This window comes from Pelophylax lessonae, assembly GCF_965119305.1.
Source record: "Pelophylax lessonae genome assembly, chromosome: 4".
NCBI lineage: Eukaryota > Metazoa > Chordata > Amphibia > Anura > Ranidae > Pelophylax > Pelophylax lessonae.
In genome coordinates, this window is record NC_138771.1 from 551,863,983 (window position 1) to 551,878,286 (window position 14,304).

A 14,304-nucleotide genomic window follows, 5' to 3' on the forward strand; every position below is an offset into this window, starting at 1 on the left:
AGGTGTGCCCTGTCAGGTTTAATAAGAGTGATTTCTTGCCTTATAAATGGGGTTGGGACCATCAGTTGTGTTGTGCAGAAGTCAGGTGGATACACAGCTGATAGTCCTACTGAATAGACTGTTAGAATTTGTATTATGGCAAGAAAAAAGCAGGTAAGTACAGGAAAACGAGTGGCCATCATTTATTTTAAGAAATGAAGGTCAGTCAGTCCGAAAAATTGGGAAAACTTTGAAAGTGTCCCCAAGTGCAGTCACAAAAACCATCAAGCGCTGCAAAGAAACTGGATCACATGCAGACCGCCCCAGGAAAGGAAGACCAAGAGTCACCTCTGCTGCGGAGGATAAGTTCATCCCAGTCACCAGCCTCAGAAATCGCAGGTTAACAGCAGCTCAGATTAGAGACCAGGTCAATGGCACACGGAGTTCTAGCAGCAGACACATCTCTAGAACAACTGTTAAGAGGAGACTGTGTGAATCAGGCCTTCATGGTAGAATATCTGCTAGGAAACCACTGCTAAAGAATGGCAACAAGCAGAATAGACTTGTTTGGGCCAAAGAACACAAGGAATGGACATTAGACCAGTGGAAATTTGTGCTTTGGTCTGATGAGTCCAAATTTGAGATCTTTGGTTCCAACCACTGTGTCTTTGTGCGACGCAGAAAAGGTGAACAGATGGACTCTACATGCCTGGTTCCCACTGTGAAGCATGGAGGAGGAGGTGTGATGGTGTGGGGGTTCTTTGCTGGTGACACTGTTGGGGATTTATTCAAAATTGAAGGCATACTGAACCAGCATGGCTACCACAGCATCTTGCAGCGGCATGCTATTCCATCCGGTTTGCGTTTAGTTGGACCATCATTTATTTTTCAACAGGACAATGACCCCAAACACACCTCCAGGCTGTGTAAGGGCTATTTGACCAAGAAGGAGAGTGATGGGGTGCTGCGCCAGATGACCTGGCCTCCACAGTCACCGGACCTGAACCCAAATCGAGATGGTTTGGGGTGAGCTGGACCGCAGAGTGAAGGCAAAAGGGCCAACAAGTGCTAAGCCTCTCTGGGAACTCCTTTAAGACTGTTGGAAGACTATTTCAGGTGACTACCTCTTGAAGTGTGACTCTACAATTTTCATAGTCATGAAAATAAAGAAAACTCTTTGAATGAGAAGGTGTGTCCAAACTTTTGGTCTGTACTGTATATATGTATATATAATATATTCTAATCTGTGAAGTCCATAGTTGAAAAATTGCTATTTTCCCTTTCGTCCATTGACGGACACAGCTCTTCATCTTCATGACCATAGGGCTATACTGCCCCCTACAGGAGTAGAACACTAGGCAGAGAAAAAGCTTGAGCACGCCTATGGGGCAGTCCCTGGGGGGCATGCTCCCACTTTCTGCTATAGGTATTCAGTTTTGTTCTGCCTAGTCAGGAGTAAGGACCTTGTTCCTTGCTGGGATCTCTGGTCCTGCCAAGTTTTTTTTTTTTCTTTTTAAATAGAATTTTTTTTCTCCTTTTTTATTATTTTGTTCCAGTATGAATATACAATCAAGTGCCAGACTGGGCGACGCACTAGACAATCTAGATCCTTAGGGTCCGGCCAGCGAGCGCGTGCAGACCGCAGCTACGCGCTAGGCGGCCATGACATAGCCCCACTGGACAGGCTTTTTTGTGTGGGTTCCCCTCTTCATTCGAGTCCCTGAAGCATTTTTTTACCACCTGATCCCCTCTGAGGCTGTAGGGCTCTCTGGGGCCCCACAACTGACTGCACTGACGGCGGTCCTGATCAAAACCCTTTAGTGCCTTCACTGGGGTTTCCAAAAAGTCTTGGTCGGGCAAGCCAAGAGAGGGTTTTGCTAGACCTGCGGACAAAAATTCCTCTGCATGAAGGGGCGCCCTCACCCGTATCGGGGGTGGGGGGACATTGTTGTTTTCTTGATCCGGGGACCTTCCTGATCCATGACAAGTGGGTAGGGCTGGGCGATAAAACAATACCGATATGTATCGCGATAGTCAAGGGATCGATGGCAATACAAGGCTTTGAACGATACGGGTTTAAGCTTTAAAAATGGCGCCGCCCTTCGCATACATGTCACCGCGCACGTGCCGCCGCCACTCGGTAGAGGCCGGGAATAGCCGAAGTTAAACGAGCAGCGGCGGCGCGTGCGCAATGACGTGTCGGCGCCATTTTTAAAATGAAGGCGCCTCTGGAACAGGTAAGTGAAACAGCTTCACTACCTGCCATTATGCAGGGCTGCGGGCACACTACAAGGGATGCAGTGCTGCGGGCATGGTCTACCTGTACCATGCCCACAGCACTGCATCTCCTGTAGTATGCCCACAACCCCGGATCCTCCTGCACCATGCCAGTGCCCTGCATTCTCCTGCATCATGCCAGTCACCCTGCATTCTCCTGCACCATGCCAGCCGCCCTGCATTCTCACCCTAGGGTCCTTTATTTTAAATGGGTAATAAAAAATCTCAATTATCGATATCGACCGATATGAAACACTGATATCGTGATACAGTTTTCAGCCATATCGCCCAGCCCTACAAGTGGGTCCTCTAAGTCATTCGCCCCGAGAACATGATCGCATTGCAATCATATCCCCCGGAAAGGTTCTTCCTTTCCAACCTGCACTTATCCTCAGATCGCTTGAAGGATCTCTTTGGGGCAGTGCAAGACTTGTTCGTTCAAGGGGTGAATGTTCCAGTTCCGACGTCGGAACATTTTTGAGGTTTCTTCTCAAACCTGTTTACGGCTCCCAGGAAGGAGGGCAAGGTACATCCAATTCTGGACCTCAAAGCGCTAAACTGCTTTGTGCGGGTACAGAAGTTTTGAATGGAATCCATTTGCATGGTGGTAGCGTCCCTATATCGGGGATTTTCTCACCTCCCTCGACATCAAGGAGGCCTACCTTCACATCCCCATATGTGTCACTCATCAGCGTTTCCTCCGTTTTGCCGTGGCTGAGGAGCATTGTCAATTTGTGGTGTTCTTTTGGTTTCCCCTCCGCTCCTTGGGTCTTCAGAAAAGTGTTGGCTCCGGTTCTAGCATTACTGCGTTAGCGGGGGATCGCGATTCTGGGGTATCTGGACGACCTTCAACTGCTCTGTTGACCAACTTGGGGAGGACTCTTCAAACGCTTAGGGAGTTTGGTTGAATTCTGAATCTACAGAAGTCTGCTCTGGTCCCGTCCACAAGCCTGGAGTATCTGGGTCTGACTGTGGACTTGGGCTCGCCCAGAGTGTTTTTTCCTCTGAAAAAACATCACAAGTTACAGGAGGCTATTCAGCTCCTGCTGTCCAGCAGACGGTCATCTCTGCGGGCTTGCATGCGGGGGCTGGGCCTGATGGTATCTACCTTTTTTTTGGGGCGGTTCCGTTTGCACAGTTCCACACGAGATCTCTGCAAAAGGAGATTCTGGTGATGTTGAACAAGGATCCTCCAGTCTGTGGATAATCTGATCCTATTGAGCCGGAGCACGAGGTGGCTCTGTTCTCCAACACTTCTACTGGGAAGAGTCCAGGCTACCGATCAATGTACTGGAGCTCTGAGCGATCAGACTTTGTCTGGATCATTGGACAAGTTGTCTCCAGGGGCGTATGGTACGGATCCAAGCAGACAATGCCATGACGGTGGCCTATGCCAATCACCAAGGGGGCACAAGTGTTTTGGCGGCTCGGGAAGTAGTCAACATTCTAATGTGGGCAGAAGGGTTCGTTCCAGCCCTCTCTGCTGTGTACATTTCCAGGAGTGGAAAATTGGCAGGCGGACTAACTCAGTCGACAGGTGTTAGACCAAGGAGAGTGGTCACTTCATCTGGAGGTATTTCATCAGTTTTCTCCAGTGGGAACTCCTGAGGTGGCTCTCTTGACCTCTCGCCTCAACAGAAAAGTGTGGAGGTTTGTGGCATGGTCTCGGGATCTTCTAGTCAACGCCACAGACGTCTTAATGGCTCACTGGAGTCAGTATCGTCTGATATATGCCTTTCCTCCTGTTAAGCTTCTGCCTAGACTCCTGTGCAGGATTGAGGCAGAAGGGATTCCGGTTATCCTAGTGGCTCCAGACTGGCCTCGCCGGTCTTGGTACACCGATCTGGTACAGCTGATCGCGTTTGCTCCTTGGAGACTTCCTCTCGGGGAAGATCTGCTGTCCCAAGGAACGATCTTCCATCCTGCTTTAGTCACTGGCTTTGACGGCTTGGCTGTTGAAAGACAGATGCTAAAGGATAGAGGGTTGTCTGAATCAGTGATTCCTACACTGTTTTAAAAGCTAGAAAATCTACTTCTAGGAAGATTTAGCATCGTACTTGGAAGTCGTTCATTGCGTGGTGTGAATTCCTCAGGGTTCCCCCTCACTCCTTTTCCGTGACTCGGATCTTGGCTTTCCTCTAGCGAGGTTTCGAGCAGCGTCTGGCCTTGAGTACCATCAAGGGCCAGGTCTCGGCCTTGGTCATTTTCTTTCAACGTCTGTTGGCCACACTCCTTGGTGTGTACCTTTTTTTTTTTTTTTTTTTTTTTTTTTTTTTTTCCCCAGGCAGTGAGACACTTGGATCCCCCGGTGCGGTCTCCATTGCTGCCGTGGGTGGCATTTTTTGGTGGCTATTACTTCTGTGCCCAGGGCGTCTGAGCTGGCGGCGCTGTCTTGTCGATCACCTTACCTATTGGTTCACAGGGATAAAGTGGTTCTTCAGCCATGCCCATCGTTCCTTCCAGAGGTCGTCTCTGATTTTCATTTAAATTAACACATTGTGTTGCCCTCCCTGTGTCCCAAGCCTAAGCATCCAAAGGAAGTTGCTTTGCATTCCCTGATGTGGTTCGGGCAAGTAGAGTGTACCTGGCAGCTACGGAGTCTTTTGGGAAGTCAGACTCACTATTTGTCCTTATGGATGGACCTCGCAAGGGGCTGGCTGCTTCTGCTGCAACTATTTCCAGATGGATTAGACAGACTGTGGTTCAGGCTTATTCTGTTAAGGTATTCTGTAAACAAAGTGCAGCGCAAGATAAAAAGATAGTCCATAGACAGCAAGATCCCAATCCAATTCGGGTTGTGCAGGAAATAAGGAAGCAACTCAGTCCCCTCCACCAGTGAATACACCGCGCTCACCTGAAAATTAAATGAAAAGCGCTTTCCCCAAAGGGTTAATCACCAGGAACACTCCTCAGTAACCACTGCTTAGGCAAGGGATTCCATCAGCTGCTCAAATCCGGACTCATCAATGTGCATACCATATATAAAGGAGAGAGATACTCTTAAGTGCTCTCTGTAACACACTTTATTTTTAAACCTAAAAGAAGGTATTGCACTTGCATACAGCTTGAAAATAAAAGTATATTAGAGCATAGTGTTCTCTTCATGTCGCCGGGCCTCTAGACCGGAGAGACACGGTGCCGATGCATACAGCACAGCTTCAAGATGCAGCTGATCCAAAGGATGGCGGCGGGTGACGAGCGGCTCCACTTCCCGTACGCCAGGGGTGTCCAAACTTTTTTCAAAGAGGGCCAGATTTGATGAAGTGAACATGCGTGAGGGCCGACCATTTTGCCTGACATTCTTTGGACCATTAAAATGAAATGCAAATTAACTGTTTTATGCAAAGTTTATTGCAAAGGGCATACTTTTAATTTTATCACATGGATGACAAATCTAAACAGGTGGTAAATCACTCTGCTTTTCATATCTGAAGGCCAGATGGAAAAAAAAATCCAGAAAGCTGAAATGTATGTCAGGAACATTGTAAAGTACATTACATATTATTGGGAATAAAGGTTGTCTTGTCAACTTTTAAGTTAAAAAAAAATATATGAACAGGAACAGAACACCAAGTATCCATGATGTGTCCAAATATATGGATAACCGATTAAGACCAACTGACATTAACTGAGATTTTACAATGTATTAATGTCAATCCGGATCAAGCGTGTTTCCTAATCAGTCACACAAGGGTTAACCTCATACAAGTGCTATATGAACCCACTGATGATGATTAATGATGGCAGCAAAAAAAATCATGAATGATGCCAATGTATTTTTCCGAATTACCTGTGGGGCCGTATTAAAGCAGCCCGGGGGCCTGACTTTGGACATGCCTGCCGTACGCAAAAGGCAAGTTTGACTGTCACCCACTTCCTTAACCACTTGCCGACCGCCGCCCGACTATATACGTCGGCGGCCAGCCCCTCCCAGGCAAAGTGACGTACCGGTATGTCACTAGCCTCATTCACTAAGAAGCCCGCGCGTGTTACAGGCGGACCCGATGTCCGCCGGTCACTCGCGATCGCCTGATACAGCGGGAGAAAGGCAGGAGGCTAATGTAAACACAGCCGCCTGTCATTCTCCCCTGTGTAACAGCACAGATCATACGGTCCTGCTATGTAGGACCGTTGATCTCTGCTGTTACACACACACACACAGCCACTTCCAATCACAGTTAGAAACACGCCCCTAGGGACACACTTAACCCCTCCCTCTCCAATAAAGTTAACCCCTTCTCCCCCTAGTGTCATTTTTACAGTAACCGAGCATATGTATAGCACTGATTACTGTAGTAATGTCACTGGTACCCCCAAAAGTGTCAATGTCAGTCAAGGGTCCGATCTGTCCGCTGCAATGTCGCAGTCCCGCAAAAAAAAATCGCAGATCGCCGCCATTACTCGTTAAAAAAAAAAAACAATAAAAATGACAAATCTTTTCCTTAGTCAGTAAACGCAATAACTTTTGTGCAAACCAATCAAAATACGCTTTTTGCTTTTTTTTTTTTTTTTTTTTTTTTACCAAACATACGTAGCAGAAAACAAATTGGCCTGAAAGGTTAAAAAATAGATTTTTACTTTTTTGGGGGGGAAATTTTATATAAAAAAAATGTGAAAAATATTGTTATTTTTGCAAAATTGTCGCTCTTTTGTTTATAGCGCATGATCAAAAAATCGCACAGGTGATCAAATACCACCAAAAGAAAGCTCTGTTTGTGGGAAAAAAAGGACGTCAATTTCATTTGGGTACAGCGTCGCACGACCGTGCAATTGTCCGTTAAAGTCACGCAGTGCCGAATCGCAAAATACCCCCTGGTCAGGAAGGGGGTAAAATCTTCCGGGGCTTAAGTGGTTAAATAGCACCAGATAATCATTGTAAGGAGCACTGCTGTGACTGCAATGTCTCCCATCGCCATCTAGTGGCTGATGTAATAATTACATTTTAGAGAAACTTGCTCAAATTCCCATATCAGACTAAACTGAATATATAAAAGGCAAAAAATGTTTTTCCCTAATCTCCCGCCATCATCCCTATAGATCCTGCACCCACATTATTACTCTGTTAAGGGTCAGGTTCCTCCTTTCAGGGCGCACTCTACTCGGGCACTTAGTGCCTCCTGGGCCTTCCGTCAGGTGTCAGTGGTGCAGGTTTGGAAGGCGGCAACCTGGTCGTTTGTACACAGGTTCACAAAGTTTTATAAAGTGGATGTGCTGGCATCTGCAGATGCTTCTTTTGGCCGCAAAGTTTTGCAGGCTGCTATTTAGTTACTTGGTTGGCTATGTTTAGCCTTGGGGACGTTTTTTCTGCTGTTCCCACCCCCTCATGTTTGACACTGCTTTGGGACGTTCCCTACAGTCATGAAGATGAAGAGCTGTGTCCGTCAAACGAAAGAGAAAATGGGATTTTTGACTTCCGTAAAATCCATTTCTCTAATGTTCATTGATGGACACAGCACCCGCCCCTCTTTGGAGCTGAGTTTTTTTCTTCTGAATACCTATAGCAGTAAGTGGGAATATACCCCCAGGGACTGCCCCATAGGCGTGCTCAAGCTTTTTTTGCCTGCCTAGTGTCCTACTTCTGTAGGGGGCAGTATAAACCTATGGCCATGAAGATGAAGAGCTGTGTCCGTCAATGAACATCAGAGAAATGGATTTTATGGTAAGTCAAAAATCCCATTTTTATTTGCATATTAAAAAATTTTTGTTTTGCCCAGATATTTTTTTTAGTCCAGTAAAAAAGGAAAATGCCACAGACACATCTTAGTGATTTGGCGGTTTTCAGGCTGTCAATCACTGGGGGGTGTATAGAGGTGGACTACTTCAAAGTAACATACAACACAATGTTCCCCGTTATGCAAACCTTTAGTCTCATTAGCCTACTGGACACTTTTAACCCCTTTCTGACCAGGCCAAATTTTAGCTTTCAGCACTGTCACACTTTGAATGACAATTGTACGGTCATGCAACACTGTACCCATTTGACCTTTTTAGCATTTTTTTTTCCACACAGAGCTTTCTTTTGGTGCCATTTAATCGCCACTGGGTTTTTATTTTTGCAGCTCTCATGCACATCGCTGGATCCAGGTGGGGCTTAGGTAAATATGGGGGGGGGGGGCTTAGGTAAATATGGGGGGGGGGGGCTAGGAGGTGGAGCTGCACCCAGAAGATTTTTACCTTAATGCATTAAGGTAAAAAACGTTGAGCCTTAGAACCACTTTTAATCTACTCTGTCCCTGATTTAGGTGTTAGAAAGTGGAACCTGCAAAAGGTTTATGCTTTCCTGTCCCACCGCCATTTTCACCAGTCTTTGCTTTCTGGCAGAGCAATGGCCTCTTCACATCTGACCACATTCAGGAACATTGTACCACAACATGTGTTGATACATGAAACACAGCACATGTGCGGGTGTCAATGAGCCATAAATGGCCCCCACACACAGGCACACTGTTTTTTGGCATTACATTACATTTAATGTCAAAGTGTAAAAGAGAGAATTAGGAAGTCAGCAGGGCTTTTGGCTTATGTTGATAAAATAAAAGGCAGTTTCAGGAAGAATGGCTTGCTACTGGTATATATGGGTCAGGTTCCCTTTTTAGCCATGCATTTCAGTGTGCACAACCAGATTTTCTTTGATCAAGTCCTAGAGTACATTAAGACTTATTTGTTAACGACTTGCTATTTTTGTTTCTAAAGGGTGTTCCATCAGAGGATATCCGTGTCGCTCTGGACAAAATTCCTGAAGGGAAAAAGTTTGCTAAATACTGGGTGTGCAAGGCAAAGCTCCTAGAAAGAGAGGGCATCACTGATGTAGTGGAGTTGTACAAGCAGGGCGTACAGTGTGGAGCTACAGTAAGTTCTGTTGAGTTCTGTGAATAAATGTATTCTACCAAAACAATCTACCTCAAATGAAAACTTGCTTGTCTCAGGTTTGTTTTGAATTTTATGCTGCTATGGCTTTGCCTTTAAATTTGACTGTCCCCATGACCCCCTATATCATTTTTGGTACAGTCACCACAGTTGGCCACACACATGGCAATTTAAGCCACTTTCAGTTTTTAATTGCAGAAACTACCAAATGATTCAATGTAACCTAACAACTGTTTCTGTCCACATGAATGAGCTAAAATGTTGGTGGTAGGTTGCCTTTATTTGTTTGTGTTTGCAATTGCCTGAAAATATGTGGTGGCCATACATGTAGTAATCTTATTAAACTATACTTCACAGAAACGGACAATGTGATTAAATCTATGAATTGTTGAAAAGACGCATACAGTGTCAACACTCGGTTCTGAGCAAAACTGAGTGATTTTATCAAAATTATGGTGGCCATACATTAAATGATTCGATCAATTTTTATTCTTCTCGAAATTTATCAATTTTTTTTTTTTTTTCTTTTTTTTGACCGGTCTGGATAAAAAATCCAATCATAGGAGAGTCGACAGACTTGATTGAGTGTATGCTGCATCAAATTACCTTTTCAGTCTTCTGATCATATTTTTCTTCCAGACGTTGATTAATAATACAATTATGTATATACAGTGGGTACAGAAAGTATTCAGACCCCCTTAAATTTTTCACTCTTTGTTCTATTGCAGTCATTTGCTAAAATCATTTTAAGTTCATTCTTCTTCCTCATGAATGTACACATAGCACCCCATACTGACAGAAAAACACAGAATTGTTGACATTGTTGCAGATTTATTAAAAAAGAAAAACTGAAATATCACATGGTCCTAAGTATTCAGACCCTTTGCTGTGACACTCATATATTTAACTCAGATGCTTTCCATTTCTTCTGATCATCCTTGAGATGGTTCTACACCGTCATTTGAGTCCAGCTGTGTTTGATTATACTGATTGGACTTGATTAGGAAAGCCACACACCTGTCTATATAAGACCTTCCAGATCACAATGCATGTCAGAGCAAATGAGAATCATGAGGTCAAAGGAACTGCCTGAAGAGCTCAGAGACAGAATTGTGGCAAGGCACAGATCTGGCCAAGGTTACAAAAAGATTTCTGCTGCACTTAAGATTCCTAAGAACACGGTGGCCTCCATAATCCTCAAATGGAAGACATTTGGGACGACCAGAACCCTTCCTAGAGCTGGCCGTCCGGCCAAACTGAGCTATCGGGGGAGAAGAGCCTTGGTGAGAGAGGTAAAGAAGAACCCAAAGATCACTGTGGCTGAGCTCCAGAGATGCAGTCAGGAGATGGGAGAAATTTGTAGAAAGTCAACCATCACTGCAGCCCTCCACCAGTCGGGGCTTTATGGCAGAGTGGCCCGACGGAAGCCTCTCCTCAGTGTAAGACACATGAAAGCCCGCATGGAGTTTGCTAAAAAACACCTGAAGGACTCCAAGATGGTGAGAAATAAGATTCTCTGGTCTGATGAGACCAAAATATAACTTTTTGGCCTTAATTCTAAGCGGTATGTGTGGAGAAAACCAGGCACTGCTCATCACCTGTCCAATACAGTCCCAACTGTGAAGCATGGTGGTAGCAGCATCATGCTGTGGGGGTGTTTTTCAGCTGCAGGGACAGGACGACTGGTTGCAATCAAGGGAAAGATGAATGCGGCCAAGTACAGGGATATCCTGGACAAAAACCTTCTCCAGAGTGCTCTAGACCTCAGACTGGGCCGAAGGTTTACCTTCCAACAAGACAATGACCCTAAGCACACAGCTAAAATAACGAAGGAGTGGCTTCACAACAACTCCGTGACTGTTCTTGAATGGCCCAGCCAGAGCCCTGACTTAAACCCAATTGAGCATCTCTGGAGAGACCTAAAAATGGCTGTAAACCAACGTTTACCATCCAACCTGACAGAACTGGAGAGGATCTGCAAGGAGGAATGGCAGAGGATCAACAAATCCAGGTGTGAAAGACTTGTTGCATCTTTCCCAAAAAGACTCCTGGCTGTATTAGATCAAAAGGGGGCTTCTACTAAATACTGAGCAAAGGGTCTGAATACTTAGGACCATGTGATATTTCAGTTTTTCTTTTTTAATAAATCTGCAACAATGTCAACAATTCTGTGTTTTTCTGTCAGTATGGGGTGCTATGTGTACATTCATGAGGAAAAAGAATGAACTTAAATGATTTTAGCAAATGGCTGCAATATAACAAAGAGTGAAAAATTTAAGGGGGTCTGTATACTTTCCGTACCCACTGTATACTGTAAGTGTTCCTTGTATAACCACCGTAAAACAAACCCTGGCCCTGTGCATGAAAGGTGTCAGGTTTTAAGACATGAGCACATATGAACATTTTAAAATCCTAATTTGTGTGTTTGTCGGTACATCTTTAAGGTTGGGTGAAATTGTATACATCTGGGGAATTAATTAGGATTCCTGTGCAAGCAACTGTCAAGTGATGTGCACCACATTAAGCAGATCTGTTTCATCTGCACCACCAATCCTAGTTTCTATTTCAGAGTGAAATAAAAACTAGCATGGATATGCCTCTAACAGAGGGAATGCGTCATTTTTCCATTTAGAAAACTGCTGCAGATTCCTGCTCATGCAGTGAACACACTACACCAGCAGAGCCAGCAGGGTTAACAACCCTCCTCCTCCCACTCTAAAATGAGCAGGAGGGTTGGGGGCTGGCAGGAATGGCAGAGAGAGCAGAGCATGCAGCGCCAACTCTGTTCTTTGTTCTGCCTGTCACAGACATGGCAGAACAGAAAACTGATCGCTCCTAATTTGAAAGGGGCTTGTGCCACTTTTGTCAATTCCTTCCAGTGTGTCTAATGAAAACTCCACCTCCAGTATCGATTTTTTATTTATTTATTTTTTTTTTCTGGAAACCGGCCTAAGTCCTTCACTTGCCTCTGCATAGTATTTATCATTTTGTTTTTCACTCCATGTTGTGATTTGGCCATTGTCAGTTGAATGCACTAACCCCTTTTTTGACAACACTTTTTAAAAGGTAATAATTATTCTGTAGTATTATGTGATCAGCATTGGAGTACTGGGTATGTAACTTGCCATGCTTTTTGTCAGCTCTATACATAGGTCTGTGAGCTTGTCACAAATACTGATTCAAATGTTATTGAAATTTTATTTAATTTGTAGCCAATTGATGAGTTACGAGAAGTTGTCTTTGACATTATGAAGACTACAAGCAGGAAATCTAAAGGTAATTGACTTTTCCACTTTATCATCTTTCAGAGGATGGGTGCTATGTGTAATCCTTATTTCATGTTTCCTTTGGTGTTTGTAGTTGTTACTTTTGGACCATTGCCTAATGAGGACACTGCAGTGGACAGTGAGCAGCATGAGGAGGATGTGCACATTCATGCTACCCCAGTCATAAAGCCTGTGGATGAGATAGAGTCATTCTGTTTTGAAATGAGCATGTGTGATCAGGGCTCTGCAGTCAAATTCCAGGTTGCCGGTCTCTCCAGGTAATGGGTTCCCTTTTATCTTTATCATTCTTAGAATTGGCCATAGTTCTGCAAAACTAGTTTGTCTATTCGGATTCACACTTGGCTTTCAAAGCATTGTAAGGTTCAGAAACTGACAACTTATATGTAATTTGTTGGCTGGACCATGTATGTTATGGACTTAACTATACATTATAGGCATATGTGTTAATTCTCTATTCTATTTTGGCTACATTGGAAAGTTAGGAGAAATATGGGAAACAAAAACAAAATAAACATTTTATACTAAACTAGGTTGATTCAGCATCGGTCCCCCGCTGCCTTTAAGACCGAGAACCGAGTGATCAAAGGGCGCTCCAGTGCTCTGCAGGGGATGGGAGCAGCTGGTTCACACTCGCAGCGGCTCACTGAGAGCCTGATCAAGCTGTCGGTCTAGGCATCTGGGTGGATCCTGACATTAAAATTGGAATCCCTCAGAGCCTGGACAGGCTGAGGGATGTCAGACGACAGCAGATTTTAGTCTGTCGGCTGAATATGATTACTGGAGTGGTCATGTGACCTACAGGAGAAGTAACCCTACTTACCCCTTTTAATAGCCATTTGCTCTTTCCAGTGCAGTAGATATAAGGGATAAATTGGGGCCTGTTTGCAATAGTGTACCTGTTCTTTGCTAAAAGAGCTGCTTGTACCAGAACTTTACATGCCCTTGCTACTATTTTTGGTTGTTTTTATTTGGTTTTTATACATTTTCTTCTCCTTCTCTTCCTCCTCATACTGCCCCAATGCAGCTCTACTCTGACTCAAGTTATGTGGTTGCCTCCTGTGTCTGCTGGAACCTATTGAGTCCTGAATAAGTCTCTGTGCACACTCCCTTTTTAGATGCATACAATCCTATGTGTAGCCGAGAGACCACTGCTATTGTTCCCTGTCAGCATAGCTTTGGCTCAATCAATCACCATTGTGGAGGAAGAAGAGAGGCGTAGCTTTGGCTCTGTGCCCCTCTCTAGGAACTGCTACACATAAGATTGAAGTTCTACATAGGAGTGTGCATGTAGTGGAGACTCCAGCGGGTCTCTGTAGGTCCTGGCAGGCACAGAGGGTGCCCACATACCTGGAGTCAGGCAGCACAGCTGGGTTATAATTATAAAGCTCAGAGGAGAAAAATTATAAAAAAAATAGCAAAAGCATGCAAGTTCTTTTTTTGGCATATTCTTTAGCAAAAAAAAAATACTTCAATATTGCTTTAAAGCATTTACACCAATATCAGTTGTTCCCAGGCAGTGAGCTACAGAATGCGGTCCCTGTCCTAAATCAGTTGATCTTAAACCTCCAAACTGGGGGGGGGGATATTGCAGAGCAGTGAGTTGTGGCTGAAAGCACAACCTGATGTCTTTTAAGTAGTTTATTTTTGTGGCCTGGCGTCACATTGGTAAATGTACAGTTTTTAAATGGCTTCCCAAGGGGAAGTGTACCTCTTGGGGGGGGGGGGGGGAGACTTTCTGCCTTTTTAACTTCAAACCTGTAGATGGCCCTGCATGTAAATGTTTATATTGTGCCTTTTAAAACATCTGTAGAATAGTTGAAATCTGTTGAATCATGTTTTTTGGGTTTATGTAGAAGAATATGCTTTTAATCAACCTATTTATAAGATGATCATA

General features: G+C 44.5%; 1 protein-coding gene across 1 annotated transcript in view; it reads left to right on the forward strand.

Moving 5' to 3' along the window:
• Positions 1 to 14,304, forward strand: part of CKAP2L (cytoskeleton associated protein 2 like) — a gene marked incomplete at its 5' end in the record, with an annotated part of 112,941 nt that overhangs the window by 98,315 nt on the left and 322 nt on the right. Inside the window, 3 exons of the mRNA XM_082253677.1 lie at positions 8,950 to 9,105; positions 12,336 to 12,399; positions 12,484 to 12,667. Of these exons, the coding sequence (XP_082109803.1) occupies positions 8,950 to 9,105; positions 12,336 to 12,399; positions 12,484 to 12,667 (404 nt within the window). The remainder of the gene's footprint in view (positions 1 to 8,949; positions 9,106 to 12,335; positions 12,400 to 12,483; positions 12,668 to 14,304) is intronic.